This window comes from Emydura macquarii, unplaced genomic scaffold (assembly GCF_026122565.2).
Source record: "Emydura macquarii macquarii isolate MOO-44397 ecotype Brisbane River unplaced genomic scaffold, CSIRO-AGI_Emac_v2 contig_554, whole genome shotgun sequence".
In the NCBI taxonomy this organism is placed as follows: Eukaryota; Metazoa; Chordata; order Testudines; family Chelidae; genus Emydura; species Emydura macquarii.
Window position 1 is genome coordinate 644,312 of NW_027130691.1, and position 13,483 is coordinate 657,794.

The 13,483-nt window shown below is 46.7% G+C and overlaps 1 protein-coding gene across 3 annotated transcripts in view; it reads left to right on the top strand.

Annotated features, from left to right (window-relative positions):
• The window catches only part of TTC28 (tetratricopeptide repeat domain 28), a 358,389-nt gene that overhangs the window by 211,673 nt on the left and 133,233 nt on the right, over window positions 1-13,483 (top strand). For all 3 annotated transcript variants that reach the window (XM_067539398.1, XM_067539400.1, XM_067539399.1), the window contains 2 exons: window positions 9,571-9,843; window positions 11,900-12,030. In XM_067539398.1, the coding sequence (XP_067395499.1) occupies window positions 9,571-9,843; window positions 11,900-12,030 (404 nt within the window). The remainder of the gene's footprint in view (window positions 1-9,570; window positions 9,844-11,899; window positions 12,031-13,483) is intronic.

Below are 13,483 nucleotides of genomic sequence, written 5' to 3' on the forward strand. Positions count from 1 at the left end.
GTGGGTCTTTGGTCTTACCTGGCAGGCAGGGTTACTGGAAAAGGTGTGGCCTGATTCAGAGCAGCAGTTCTTGTATCCCTATGAAGTCCTGGCTGTGCTGTGCTGGGAGTTAATGCATGGCTAACATCCCAGAAAAGGAAGAACTGGCCATCCAGACCTGGTATTCTTCTGTAATGAGAGCACCAGCATTCTCATCTGCTAGAGAATGCTGGAGTTACCCTTATGAGATCAAACACTTAATCACCTGTGACATTTTTCTTTTCCACACACCAGTACTCTGATGTTTCACAAGTATTCTCAGTACAACTGCAGCAGATCAAGGCCTCCCCAGAAACGGATCAGTTCGAACTGTTTCAGTGCAAGGGCGGATTGGAAATGTAGGCTTGGCAGCAGCAGCAGCTCTGTCGAGCCACCCAGTGTGATCCCACGATCCTGTGGTGCCTGTGTGCACAGTGAGCTCTGCAAGTGCTCTGTCACTTAGAATATAGAGTTGGAAAGGACCTCAGGGGGTGTCTAGTCCAACCCCTGCCCAAAGCAGGACCAACCCCAACTATATCATCCCAGCCAGAGCTTTGTCAAGCTGGGCCTTAAAAACCTCTGAGGATGGAGATTCCACCACCTCCCTAGGTAACCCATTCCAGTGCTTCACCATCCTCCTAGTGAAAAACATTTTCATAATGTCCAACCTAGACCTCCCCCCCTGTAACCTGAGACCATTGCTCCTTGTTCTGTCATCTGCCACCACCGAGAACGGCCTAGCCCCATCCTCCCTGGAACCTCCTTTCAGGTAGTTAAAGGCTGCTATCAAATCCCCCCTCATTCTTCTTTTCTGCAGACTAAACAAGCCCAGTTCCCTTAGCTTCTCCTCATAAATCATATGCTCCAGCCCCCTCATCATTTTTGTTGCCCTCCGCTGGACTCTCTCCAACTTGTCTACATCCTTTTTGTAATGGGGGGCCCAAAACTGGACACAATACTCCAAATGCGGCTTCACCAATGCTGAATAGAGGGGAATGATGACTTCCCGTGACCTGCTGGCAATGCTCCTCCTGATGCAGCCCAATATGCCATTAGCCTTTTTGACAACCAGGGCACACTGCTGACTCATATCCAGCTTCTTATCCACTGTAACCCCCAGGTCCTTTTCTGCAAAACTGCTGCCTAGCTCATCGGTCCCCAGTCTGTAGCTGTGCATGGGATTCTTCCGTCCTAGGTGCAGGACTCTGCACTTGTCCTTTTTGAACCTCATCAGATTTCTTTTGGCCGAATCCTTCAGTTTGTTTAGGTCCTTCTGTATCCTATCCCTACCTTCCATGATATCTACCACTCCCCCTAGCTTAGTGTCATCTGCAAACTTGCTGAGGGTGCAATCTACTCCTCCTCCAGATCATTGATGAAGATGTTGAACAAAATCGGCCCTAGCACCGACCCCTGGGGCACTCCGCTTGTGACCGGCTGCCAGCTAGACATGGAGCCATTGATCACTACTCGTTGAGCCCTATGCTCTAGCCAGTTCTCTATCCGTTTTATAGTCCGTTCATCCAACCCATACTTCCTTAATTTACTGATAAGAATATTGTGAGAGACCGTACAAAAGCTTTGCTAAAGTCAAGGTATATCACGTCCACCGCTTTCCCCACATCCACAGACCCAGTCACCACTTCATAGAAAGCAATCAGGTTGCATGACTTTCCCTTGGTGAATCCAAGTTGACTGTTGCTGATCACCTTCCTCTCTTCCAAGTGCCTTAAAATGGATTCCTTGAGGACCTGCTCCATGATTTTTCCAGGGATTGAGTTGAGGCTGACTGGTCTGTAGTTCCCTGGATCCTCTTTCCTCCCTTTCTTGAAGATGGGCACTATATTTGCTTTTTTCCAGTCATCAGGGTCCTCCCTCAATTGCCATGAGCTTTCAAAGATAATAGCCAATGGTTCTGAAATCACATCAGCCAACTCCCTCAGCACCCTCGGGTGCATTGCATCTTGAGTAAATAGCCTTGTGAAATCCAAGGCTTGTGTGTACCAGCAGGGCTTCCCAGAAGCTTTTGCTTATTTTTGACGTCTCTCAGAAGAAAGGCCCAGAAGAGGCAGATAAGCAGGCTGCTAATTCACTTTTATCCTGGAAAAGTATTGACATGGCTTGGAGCATGTGTTGATTTTAGCCCCGCTTCCAGGGGTGGGGATTTCACTCTCTTGAAGGAGGGAGGGAGGAAGCTCCCTTCTGTCTTTGCACTGTTTCTAATTAATTATGTTGCATGCACTTTGCTGGAGTGGTCTAATGGCATTTCCCACTGGGTAGCATGGAGCTGATCAGCTCTGACTCTCAGTAGATGCTGCTGGGAGCTCTGGGGCTTACAGGGCAACCAGAGCTGAAATGGGGGGGAAAAATCTTCCTGTTTCCTTTCACAATATTTTCTCATCATCCTCCAAAATGAATTAATCTGGAGTTTTTTCTGTGTAGCAAATACCTCATGAGGATAATTTCACGTCTTTTACCCTGAGGTTTTGCTGCTGCTTAGAACATTGCCATAAATACGATGTCAAGCTCATCCTTCTCTTTGCTGTGTAGTGATTTGTTTTGATAAGTGTTACTAAATCTGCTGAGTGCCTCAGATATTAGCCGTGAGCACCTTCCATCTGTATGGTGCACACCAGGCTCTAATCAGGCTGCTGTGCCTCTGGCTTGCCTCAGAGTTCAGGAGACTCTACAGCTCTTCATCATTTGGGTCTAGCCCATTTCGTAACACCCTTGTGAACCGCTTCCAAGTTGTAAATATAATTCTGGTGTGGAAGCGCTTGGAAAGGAACATGCCATATTTTAGGATCACACTGGAGAGAGACCGTCACATCTCCTGCTCCATGACATGATGCTTCTGTGTGAGCAGCCCAAAACTGTGATGGCCTTTCTTGCTGTCTTATCATGTTGCCAATTCGTATCTCTGTTGCTGTCCACTCTCACCTCTAGGTCTCTCGCAGCATTACTGCTCTCCCAAGTGTCTCCCTTTCACTGAATGCTTTGGATTATTTTTGCTTCATTAGTATTAATAATTGTTATCCATGGTGAAAAGTTTCAGAGGGGTAGCCGTGTTAGTCTGTATACAACAAAAACAACGAGAGTCCTGTAGCACCTTAAAGACTAACAGATTTCTGCAGGCATAAGCTTTCGTGGGATGCAGCCCACTTCATCAGATGCATGAAACAGAAATCACAGATAGGAGGTGTATATACACATCCAAGGGTAAGAAACATAACAGTGGGGAGGGTAAGTGCTAACAAAGTCAATTCAGTTAGGGTAGATGAGGCCTATTCACAACCATTGATTAGAAGGTGAGAATGTATGAACAGTGACAATTACTTCTTGTAATGAGAGAACCATTCCAAGTCCCTATTCTGACCCAATCAGACTGTAATAAATAAAACAAATCCCAGCTATCCCAACCATCCCTTGAGCTCTCAGTAATTCAGTGATTTCTTATGAGCTTCGCTGCAGCGGTAGGTCTTCAGGTGGGATTTGAAGGAAAGAATAGTAGGCTTTTGGATATATGAATCTCATTTCCCCAAGCTGAATCTCATTTTGTTAACCTGACTATATTTCTAATCCTTTTAGGCCCTGTTATATGAAATTTCTCTGATCACTGGTGTTCAGAACACCTCTCAATTTATGTTAACCATAAATTTCATTAGTGTATTAGTGAACCCCCATCTTTCCTTCAAATCATTATTAAAAAAGATCAAGCCGAGCACAGACCTTTTTGAATCCCTCTGGTCATATCCCCCAAACTTAGTACATTGCCTTTGATTATTATTCATTATTATTCATTCCTCTGGCATTTTTTTTCAGTCCATGTAACGATACTTGTATCCGAGTTACTTTGAGTTTATTTTTCAAGTAAGATCTTGTGACATGGGGTATCCGCAAAGATAATATTTACTTCATTCCCTTCATCCACTCTTACAATTTGATCACCAAAAGGTGATGTAGTTTGAGTGGCAATATATGTTCTTTGTAACTCCATGGCACTGCACATTGATCATGGTGCTGTTACCCCTACAGTTAGTTTTCTCCTTTCACAGTTAATTCCATTATTGTGCTAAAGATGTGAGTTATAGACAGACTTATGGGGATGGTAATTGCAAGGATTGCTTTCCTTCAGAGCTCAGAAAAGAGCAACAAAAAGAGTGAAGGAGCTGGGAAGCATTGAGTGGCTTATACGGAAAGATTAAAAGTTAAATATCTTTAGCCTGACTTATAGTGGGGGATGTGGAACTTCAGTCTGCGGTACAAATATCTGAGGCCAAACATCCAAAACCTCTCCTCCTACAATAATACCATTCTCCTCTCCATCGCTGGGTGCCACACCTTGTTGCGGGTATGCGGAATCAGTCGGCGTTACGCTTGGCTGATGCGGCGTCTCATAGTGTTGGACACCATCAGGTGGTCCAGGGACATCTACACAGAACACATCACCAGGCATAGGCAATACCAGGAGGAATGAGCCAGAGCACAATGGAAAAGCAATGCTGTAAGCTGCTGGACATACTACAAATATCAATTTCCTTCAAAATCACCTTACCAATCAATTATGCCATCACAGAACAGGCCAAAACCCTCTGGCAGACCCCAGCAACAGTACCACCCACCTGCAAAAGGGTAAATAAAACATTGTATGTGCCCTCTAAGGGAATGAAACGCCTTTTCTCAGACCCAGGCTAAACTCCCTGGTGATGGAGGCAATAAATGAACAGGACAGACAATACCACTCCAGAACCATCCAGTACGATAGGGACTGGAAGAGGCTAGACCTCTTTGGTCATAAGGTCTACTCATCACGACCCTACAGTTTAGGATTGCCAACTATGAGATGTTAATGGCCAAATACAACCATATAAATTACTCAAAAATGTCAGACTTTATTGAATTTCTGGCAGAAGAAAACAGAGAACAATTCAGGGCCAACATCTCAGAAGCAACTTCTCGCTCGAACAGTATTGCAAGACTCACTGGACTTGGCAGACACGTGGCATGTTCCATCACTATGGCCATAGTCATGCAATGTGCATTCTGACTCCACTTCTCTGGGTTTTCCAGAGAAGTACAATCAACGGTTGAGGATATCTCATTTGAAGGCCCCAAGTTATTCATGTCCAAAACCGATACATGTTGAAGAACACCGGAGCGACGCTACAATCTTTGGATATATATACATCTACGAATAAGAAAGAACAGGGCAAGTGTTACACAATGGAGAGATTCCGGTCTCTGCCTTACTCACAACTTCAGAGGCAATACGACCCACAAAGACGGAAACAGAGACCCACAAGAAGATGACAGCCCCCACGACATCCCAGCAACCTCCTTCAAGACAACAATTTTGAGGTTTTGATCAAGGGCCTGAGATATCCACAATTTACCTCCTATTCATTTGGAGATCATCTGACCCCATTCCATCTAACTTGGCAGACCATCATATCAGACTGATGGGTATTAGAGATGGTTGAGACTGATTATTCCATATCATTTACCTCCATCTCCCCTACCCTGCCTTGCTCCCTGTCCCTCTTCAGGGACCCCTCTCACAAACATCTACTGTGACAGGAGGTAAACCACCTCATATGCCTAGGTGCAGAAGATTCAGTACCAACACAACACAAAGGGAAGGGATTCTACTCACATTACTTTCTAACCCAGAAAAATACTGGAGGATGAAGGCCTATTCTCAACTTAAGAAAACTCAACAGATTTGTGAGGAGCCAACACTTCAGGATGGTCATATTAGCAACCATAATTTCAGCACTGGAAAGAGGGGACTGGTTCTGAGCCCTCAACCTGTAGGACACACATTTTCATCTAACAATACACCTCTCACATAGGAGGTTCCTCAGTTTCATCCTAGGAACACATCACTTCCAGTACAAAGTGCTGCCTTTTGGACTGTCCATTGCCCCAAAGGTTTTTTGCAAAGCTCTAGCTGTGGTGGCGGCTCAGCTTCACAGACAACGGATCATAATATTCCCCTATTTGGGTGATTGTTTAATGAAAGCATCAACTCAACAAGAGGTAATAGAAGCTATTTAGAACACAGTAACTCTTTTCACACATCTAGGTATACAAATAAATGCACAGAAATCAATATCACACGTGCAAAAACATGGGGCGTACTTCAGCTCCCCAGAGGCTACAGCCTCTCTGCCTCAACAGCAATTCACGACTTTACTTGATCTGATCTCCATGATACTAGACAGGCCCCAGACATCGGCCAGGACTTGACTACAACTGTTGGGATACATATCCGCAGTGACGTTCATCGTCAAATACATACGACTAGACCTACAAGCCTGGCCCCAGACAGCGTTCATCCCATACAGACACAGTATAAGCAAATGCCTCGTGATGCCAAACAAAGTAAAAGACTCCTTGTAGAAAAACCTCCCACAATGATAATCACTACGGACGCTTCCCTACTAGACTGGGAGGCGCACTTGCACAATTACATGGTCCAAAGCCATTGGTCCCCATTGGAATCCACCCTACATAAAAACCTACTAGAGCTATGGGCGGTTCGCAATGCATGCTCTTGTGCCCTACCCATGATCAAGAAAAAAGCTATAAAGCTCCTCACCGACAATGTCACTTGCATGTTTTATATACACGGGGGGCAAGGGGAGGCACGGTTGCACTCCCTATGCATGGAAGCCATGCTACTTTGGAATTAGTGCATCAACCATAACATCGACATCTCAGCCTCCTACCTACCAAAACACCACGGCAGATGCACTGAGCAGAAATTTTTCCCAAGACCATGAGTGGGAAATGGACCCTGGAGTATTACAGAATATATTCAAACAGTGGGGGATTCCCAACTATAGACCTTTTCATGACGACCCAAAATGCCAAGTGCCCACAGTTCTGTTCCAGAGCGGGATTGGGTCCCCGTTCCTGGGCGACGCTCTTCCCATGAAATGGGACACACTCCTACTGTACGCCCTCCAACCCCTCTTCTATAATGGTCATATATGAACTCAGAACAGGCAATTCTAGAGTCATCTTGATATCCCCCCGTAGCCCAGGCAAATGTGGTTTCCTTAACTCTTAAAGATGGCTGTGTGCAAACCATGATATCTTCCTCCTCTCCCAATATGTGAGGTAGGTTCACCCTCCAAACCTGGCAAAACTCCACCTCAAGACGTGGCTACTCCATGGCTCTGAGAAACAGAAATGACTTGTTTGGAAGAAGTAAGGGTCATTCTGTTGAATAGTCCTAGACCAACTACTGGACGTACATACACACACAAATGGAGGTGATTCAATACATGGTGCCAGAATAGACAAATCATGGTGGTTTCTTCTCCCCTACTACTGGCACTAGACTATATATTGGAACTTTAAAAATCAGGCTTACTACAAGCTTGGTCAGAGTACACTTCACAGCTATCACAATGTTCCTTTTCATTCACCCAATCACCAAGCGTTTTTTCATGGGCCTTTGTAATATCTACCCCAAAATGCTAACCCCTCCTCCTTCATGGAACCTCAGTGTAGTCTTACGGGTACTGATCAGACCGCCATTTGAACCACTAGTGAGGTGTTCACTACTGCATCTTTCGATAAAGGGGGCCTTCCTCGTCACCATCACATCCGCCAGATGGATGGAGGAACTAGAGGTGCTCAGAGCACACCTCCTATACACAACATTCTTTAAAAATAAAGTTACCTTAAAACCACACCCCAAGTTCTTACTGGAGGTTGCCTCCTCATTCCATATAAATCATCAGCCCATTCATTTCCCATTGTTTTTCCCAAAACCCCATGGGAATAAGTGAGAAGCAGCACTCCACACCTTGGACATTCGAAGGGCACTAGCCTTTTGAATCAAGGGAAAATAGACTTTCAGAACATAAGAACGGCCATGTTGGGTCAGACCAATGGTCTATCTAACCCAGTATTCTGTCTTCCAGTGGTGGCCAATGTTGGATGCTTCACAGGGAATGAACAGAAGAACCATCAAATGATCCATTCCCTGTCGCCCATTCCCAGCTTGTGGCAAACAGTGGTTAGGGACACTTCAGAGCATGGTTTTGCATCCCTGCCCATCCTGGCTAATAGCCATTGATGGACCTATCCCCGCTGGGGACTGGAGGCCGGTGCCTCAGTTGCGGGCCAAGACTGTGGCCATTAGCTGGGGCTGAATCAGGGGCTGCGGTGGGGCCGGTCTGGGACCCAAGCGGTTGTGGCTGGGCACTGAGACCGGGAGCTGTGGCTGCCAGAGCTTGAGGGCTGGGCGCTGGGGACTGAGGCCCGGGCTGGGAGCCGAGCGGCTGAAGCTGGGTGCCAGGAGCCGAGACTAGGGGCCACAGCCAGGTGTCAAGCCTGCAGACGGGCCGGGGCTGCAGCAGGGGGTCAGGCCAGGAGCCGAGGCTGTGGCTAGGGGACCAGGAGTTGAGGCCAGGCCAGGGGCTGAGGCTGTGGCTGTGGGAGCAGGACAGAAGAGCTGGGTGGCACTCCTTCCTGGCCCGGGCACTGCTGTGCCCCCCCCCCAATGTTCCTCTAGAGGCTCACCTGATAGTTTGGGAACTTCTGCCATAGTCAGTCTGTCTGTCTGCTCAGAGAGGTGTTCAAATGCTCTCTGCTTGCTGCACATACAGTTAGTAATTGGAGGGAGAAATAATGAAAGTAGGGCACAAATGGCTTTTTCAGGTGCCATGGTCATGTTGATTCAGGCGAGAGCAGCCTTTTCAAGGAACGCAACTGTCCTAATTTTTAAAAATCACATTGTAACACAGTATGGTCGTCTGGAGAGCTGCAGATTTAAGGCCCCAGCCTTATTATTGTCCTTTATGGGACGTGTGATGGAATGGTTAGTAGAACAATGAGTTGTAACTGCAGTCCGGCCGCTGGGGCTATGTTTGGTCCATTTTGGCCACTGAGCATAACACATACAGCACAGGAGCACCTGATACTCGTTCTTGTGATCGACATGGGTTCCTTCTCGCTGAATGGCTGCTTTCCCTTTCCTGTGGTTTTCTCCCACTTAATTGTCTTCTTTTCTCTTGCTCTTGGTGTGCGAAGTGCAGGACTGTGACACCCAAGGAGCTGATATTTCGAGACGTGCTACTGAATCCATGTTACAAAATAGCCGAGAATGTGACACTCTCAGGACTGATGCTGATCCATTTCAATCTAGCCTATGTTTGCCCTTTTCCTCTTGTTACTAGGCCAATCTTCAGCTCAAAAGTGCGGGGCTTCCCTTGACTAGTGTGCCCTTTCTCAGGAGTGCTTACTGCGAGCAGGCTTCTTGACATGAAGAGAGAGCGCAAGAGATTTGGATAGGCCAGTGTTTGTCAGACTGACCTCTTCCCATTAACAGTGCCCTGGGCTCCATACTCTGGGCCTCTGCTAGCCCTGCTCAGACCCCGGTGTCTGTGCTGTGTGAGGAAGGTTTGTGGGAGGGGCTAACTCAATTCGCATGTGTCACTTTATCATTCAGCTCTCAGGGGTGCTAATGGGCTGTCATCTGGATGCATGTGTACCTTTGGCTTGTTGAGTAATTCTGCCTTCCCCTCCATATTTTAGAGTCACTCGAGCCAACCTATCAGCAACTTCAGAAGATGAAGCTGGACAAGAGCCCCTTTGTGGTGGTATCGGTGGTTGGCCAGGAGCTCCTGACTGCAGGCCATCATGGTGCCTCTGTGGTTGTGTTAGAAGCTGCCCTGAAGATCGGCACTTGCAGCCTGAAGCTGAGGGGATCCGTATTCTCTGCCCTGAGCAGTGCTTACTGGTCTCTTGGGAATACAGAGAAAAGTACCGGATACATGCAGCAGGACTTGGATGTAGCCAAGACGTTAGGTAGAGTTCGCATTTTCACTCACTTAATCCCTGCTTTCGTGCTGAGCTGATATAAATGGAGCAAGCCAACCGTGATGGCAATGGGGTAAATAAAGAGCAGCGTCTTCAGAGTGCTGGAGCTGCTGCGCCGTTTCACCGGCTGCTGCACCAAATTCAGAATTTCTGAGCAGCACAAACAACATTCTTATTTACCACAGAGTGTGTGAGGTGGGTTATGGGGATCCCATATATGTGCTAAGATTTAAAGGGACACCCAAGGGATTTCTTTGCAGCATCATGTGTTTTCTCCTCCAGAGACCTGGGCTCAAAACTTTCATTAGGTCATAAATGTAACAGCGTATCTTTCGCAGGCTAAGGTGGGATGTGTGCTCAAATAATCTGAACTGCTCAGCATTTGTCTGCACTACAAATGCTTTGCTGGCATAGTTATACAAAGTGCCCTGGTGGAGACGTGGCTTATACTGACAAAAGTTCTTTGGTTGGCATAATTAAACCACCTCCCCAAAAGACATTAGTTATGCCGGCAGAAGGACTCTCTTGCCAGCATAACTGTGTCTGCACAGGGCTCTTGCTGGCATAGCTATGTCTCCCCATCCCTAGCCAACATACATATTCTGGCAAAAGTTTGCAGACTTCAGACACCTCACAGGATTTTGAAGTAGTTGTAATAACTCAGAGGAGAGACTGGGGCATCACTGTAGGCAGCTTATTGAAACTCCTGCTCACGGTGCAGTGGCAGTCAAAAAAGCAAACAAGATACTAGCGTGCATAGGAATTTGGTGGAAAAGAACAATTAAAAGCTTATAATGCCATTATATAAATGAATGGCATGCTGTCACCTGGAATAGTGTGTTCATTCCTGGCTTTCCTATCTCAAAGGATGCAGCAGAAATAGAGGGCGTTCTGAGATGAGTGACAAAAATGATTAAAGGCTGGAAAGACTGCCATATGGAGAGAGATTGAAAAACCTTGGATTGTTTAGTTAGAGTAGATGCAAATAAAAGGGACATGCTAACTGTGCAGAGCAATACATGGTGTGGAGAAGGTAGATTGGGCACTGCTAGTCACCCTGTCGCATATTACGAGAAAGGAACGTCCAGTGAAATTGAAAAGCCACAACTTTATTATTGGTAGAATGAAATACTTTTTAGCATCATGTGTATTTAACTGACTGAACTCACTGCTACAAGATATAATTCAAGCACAGAGCTTCGCAGGATCCAGAAAAGGATAGGCTGATGAGAGCATCCGCAGTCTCTGAAATATCTGGCACGGACCCTTGTCAGAGCCCCGACACGGGTCTGATCATAAAATCACCAAGCACTCGGGCAGAGTGTGATGTGGCTGTCAGTCTCTTCTCAAAAGTGGTTTAGGACTAGGCTAGCAAGAGGCAGAAAGGCCAGGAGTAAGGCACTTCGGCAGAGCTGGGGATGGAGGGGTTGACTGGGAAGATCCTTGGGTAAAGTTTACAGTGCTAGGTGGGATGTCCTACTAAGCAGGGGTGCTATAGGTCAGGATAGGAAGGCATTGCCAGAGTGATGGGAGTGTCTGTTGAAGATCAGTGGTGAAGTGAGTCGGCATGGCTATGTGAGAACTCTGAAATGGGATAGTAGGTGTGCTGCCGGTCAGGACTGAGGAGCATTAGCAGAGGGCTGGTGATTGTTGGTTGGCTGACAGAGCTGGTCCCGTACTTGTCAGTACTATACCTGGACCACACCTGTCAGTCTTGCCCAGCATTGTCATGGACACAAATTACTCACAACTTCAACAAAAAGTAAACCTGAAAGAAAAAGAGAGCATGCAATCGGGGTGTTAAGCCACAGAAGGGACTGAAGTGACAGGAGAGTGGAGCCTGGGAGTTAATTTGGAGAATAGGCTGGTTCCCTCCTCAAGGACTGGGAAGGGAAGGAGAGTTCTGGCTGTGTCCTGAATCTGTGGCCAGGTTTGTTCTGAGCCTGACTGTACCAGTGGAGCATGATGTGTTCCACTCTCTTGCCTGGACTCTTCCAAAGACCCTTTCATTAGCTAACTTTTGTTTTGTTTGCATGTGACTCAGGTGACCAGATGGGAGAATGCCGAGCTCATGGGAATCTGGGCTCCGCATTCTTCTCCAAAGGAAATTACCGGGAGGCCCTTACTAACCACAGACATCAGCTGGTGCTCGCCATGAAACTCAAGGACAGAGAGGTAGGAACCTTACTAAATGGACTGAATTGGGAATTGGCACTGTGTGGTTTTCTGGAGAAGCACAGAACATCCCACTGAGATTCTGAGAATCCCTGTCTGCCTGCCCCTTTACCACTTTGGGAAGTTTAAAGCTATGTAACTTCTTGTTCACCTGACATTCAGCACGATTACTATTATGAAGACAGCATGGTCCAGTGGAAAGCGCATAGGCTTGGGCATCAGGAGACTTTGGTTCTGTTCCCACCTCTGCCTGTCTCTAACCTGCTGTGTGACCTTGGGCAAGTCACTTCACCTCTCTATGCCCGTTTTCTTTCCCACCCTTTGTTCTGTCTATTTAGACTGGAGACTCTTTGGGGGCAGAGACTGCTCTTACTCTGTTTATGTACAGCACCTAGTACAATAGGCCCTGGCCTTTTTGGGGCCTCTAGCTTCTACTGTAGTACAAATAATTGAATACTAATACTATTAATTTGGAGTGATTTAGCACACATTGTGCTATGTGCTTTCCATCTACATAATACAAGGCAGTCCCTACCCCAAAGAGCTCCAAGCCTTAATAAAACAAGCAACATGCCAGGGGTGGGGGAAAGAGAGAAAGCGTACAAACAGCTATTTGTAAATAAGCAAGCGTGATTGACTTAACGAGCCGGAAAGTGTAAACTGACGTGTAAACTGCAGTGTTGATGTTAGTGGCTGTTGTTTACTTCATGGGAATCTCCTTCGGTATTTACCCCTCAGCCTCTCAGGTGTTAATCTGGGCCTTCTGCCAGCTAAGAAGAGCATGCAGCATGCAGGCCAAGGGATCTTTGAGGAGTATCTGTCCCAAGAGCTAACCTCTGTGAGTTCACTGTAAGGACAGAGTCATAATTTTAGTGTGCTTTATGGAACAAATAATTTTATATCCAGTAGTTCAGGAATTTACAGCGAGCATTCACAGGGGGTGGGATGCGGGGGATTTGTAGGGAGGTTGTGGTTGAGGGTGAGTGTTTGAAGACAAACTGTAGGTGAGGTGCTTGACTGTGTGTCTTCTTGTGTGTGAGGCCAGGTTTGAGTCTGTCTGAGTGGGGAGGGGCAGTGGGGTGTCTTTGGGTGCCAGATGCAGTTCAGGGTGTAAGAGTGGCCCCACCAGTGCTTGGTTGTGAAGCCCCATTTTAGGTGGCTGCAAGTTTACTAAAGTGCTGGGGGGGTGGTGGTAAATGTCTTGTAAGCCTTTAGAAAATGCATCCTTCAGTGGGTAGTGGAGGAGCCGGGATTGGGGGCAGGAAGCTGCCAGACAATTTCATGGTTTACCATCTGGAAAATTTCCCCAATCACTTTCTGAGTTCCCTGTTTCTGTTCACACACGGCTGGGAAGCTGTTACCCATCATCTTTTTATAGCTGTGCTGATTAGGGCTCCCTGTGCTTTGTAAGTGGCTAATCTATGTAGCTGTGTCTCTTCCTGGGATATTGCTC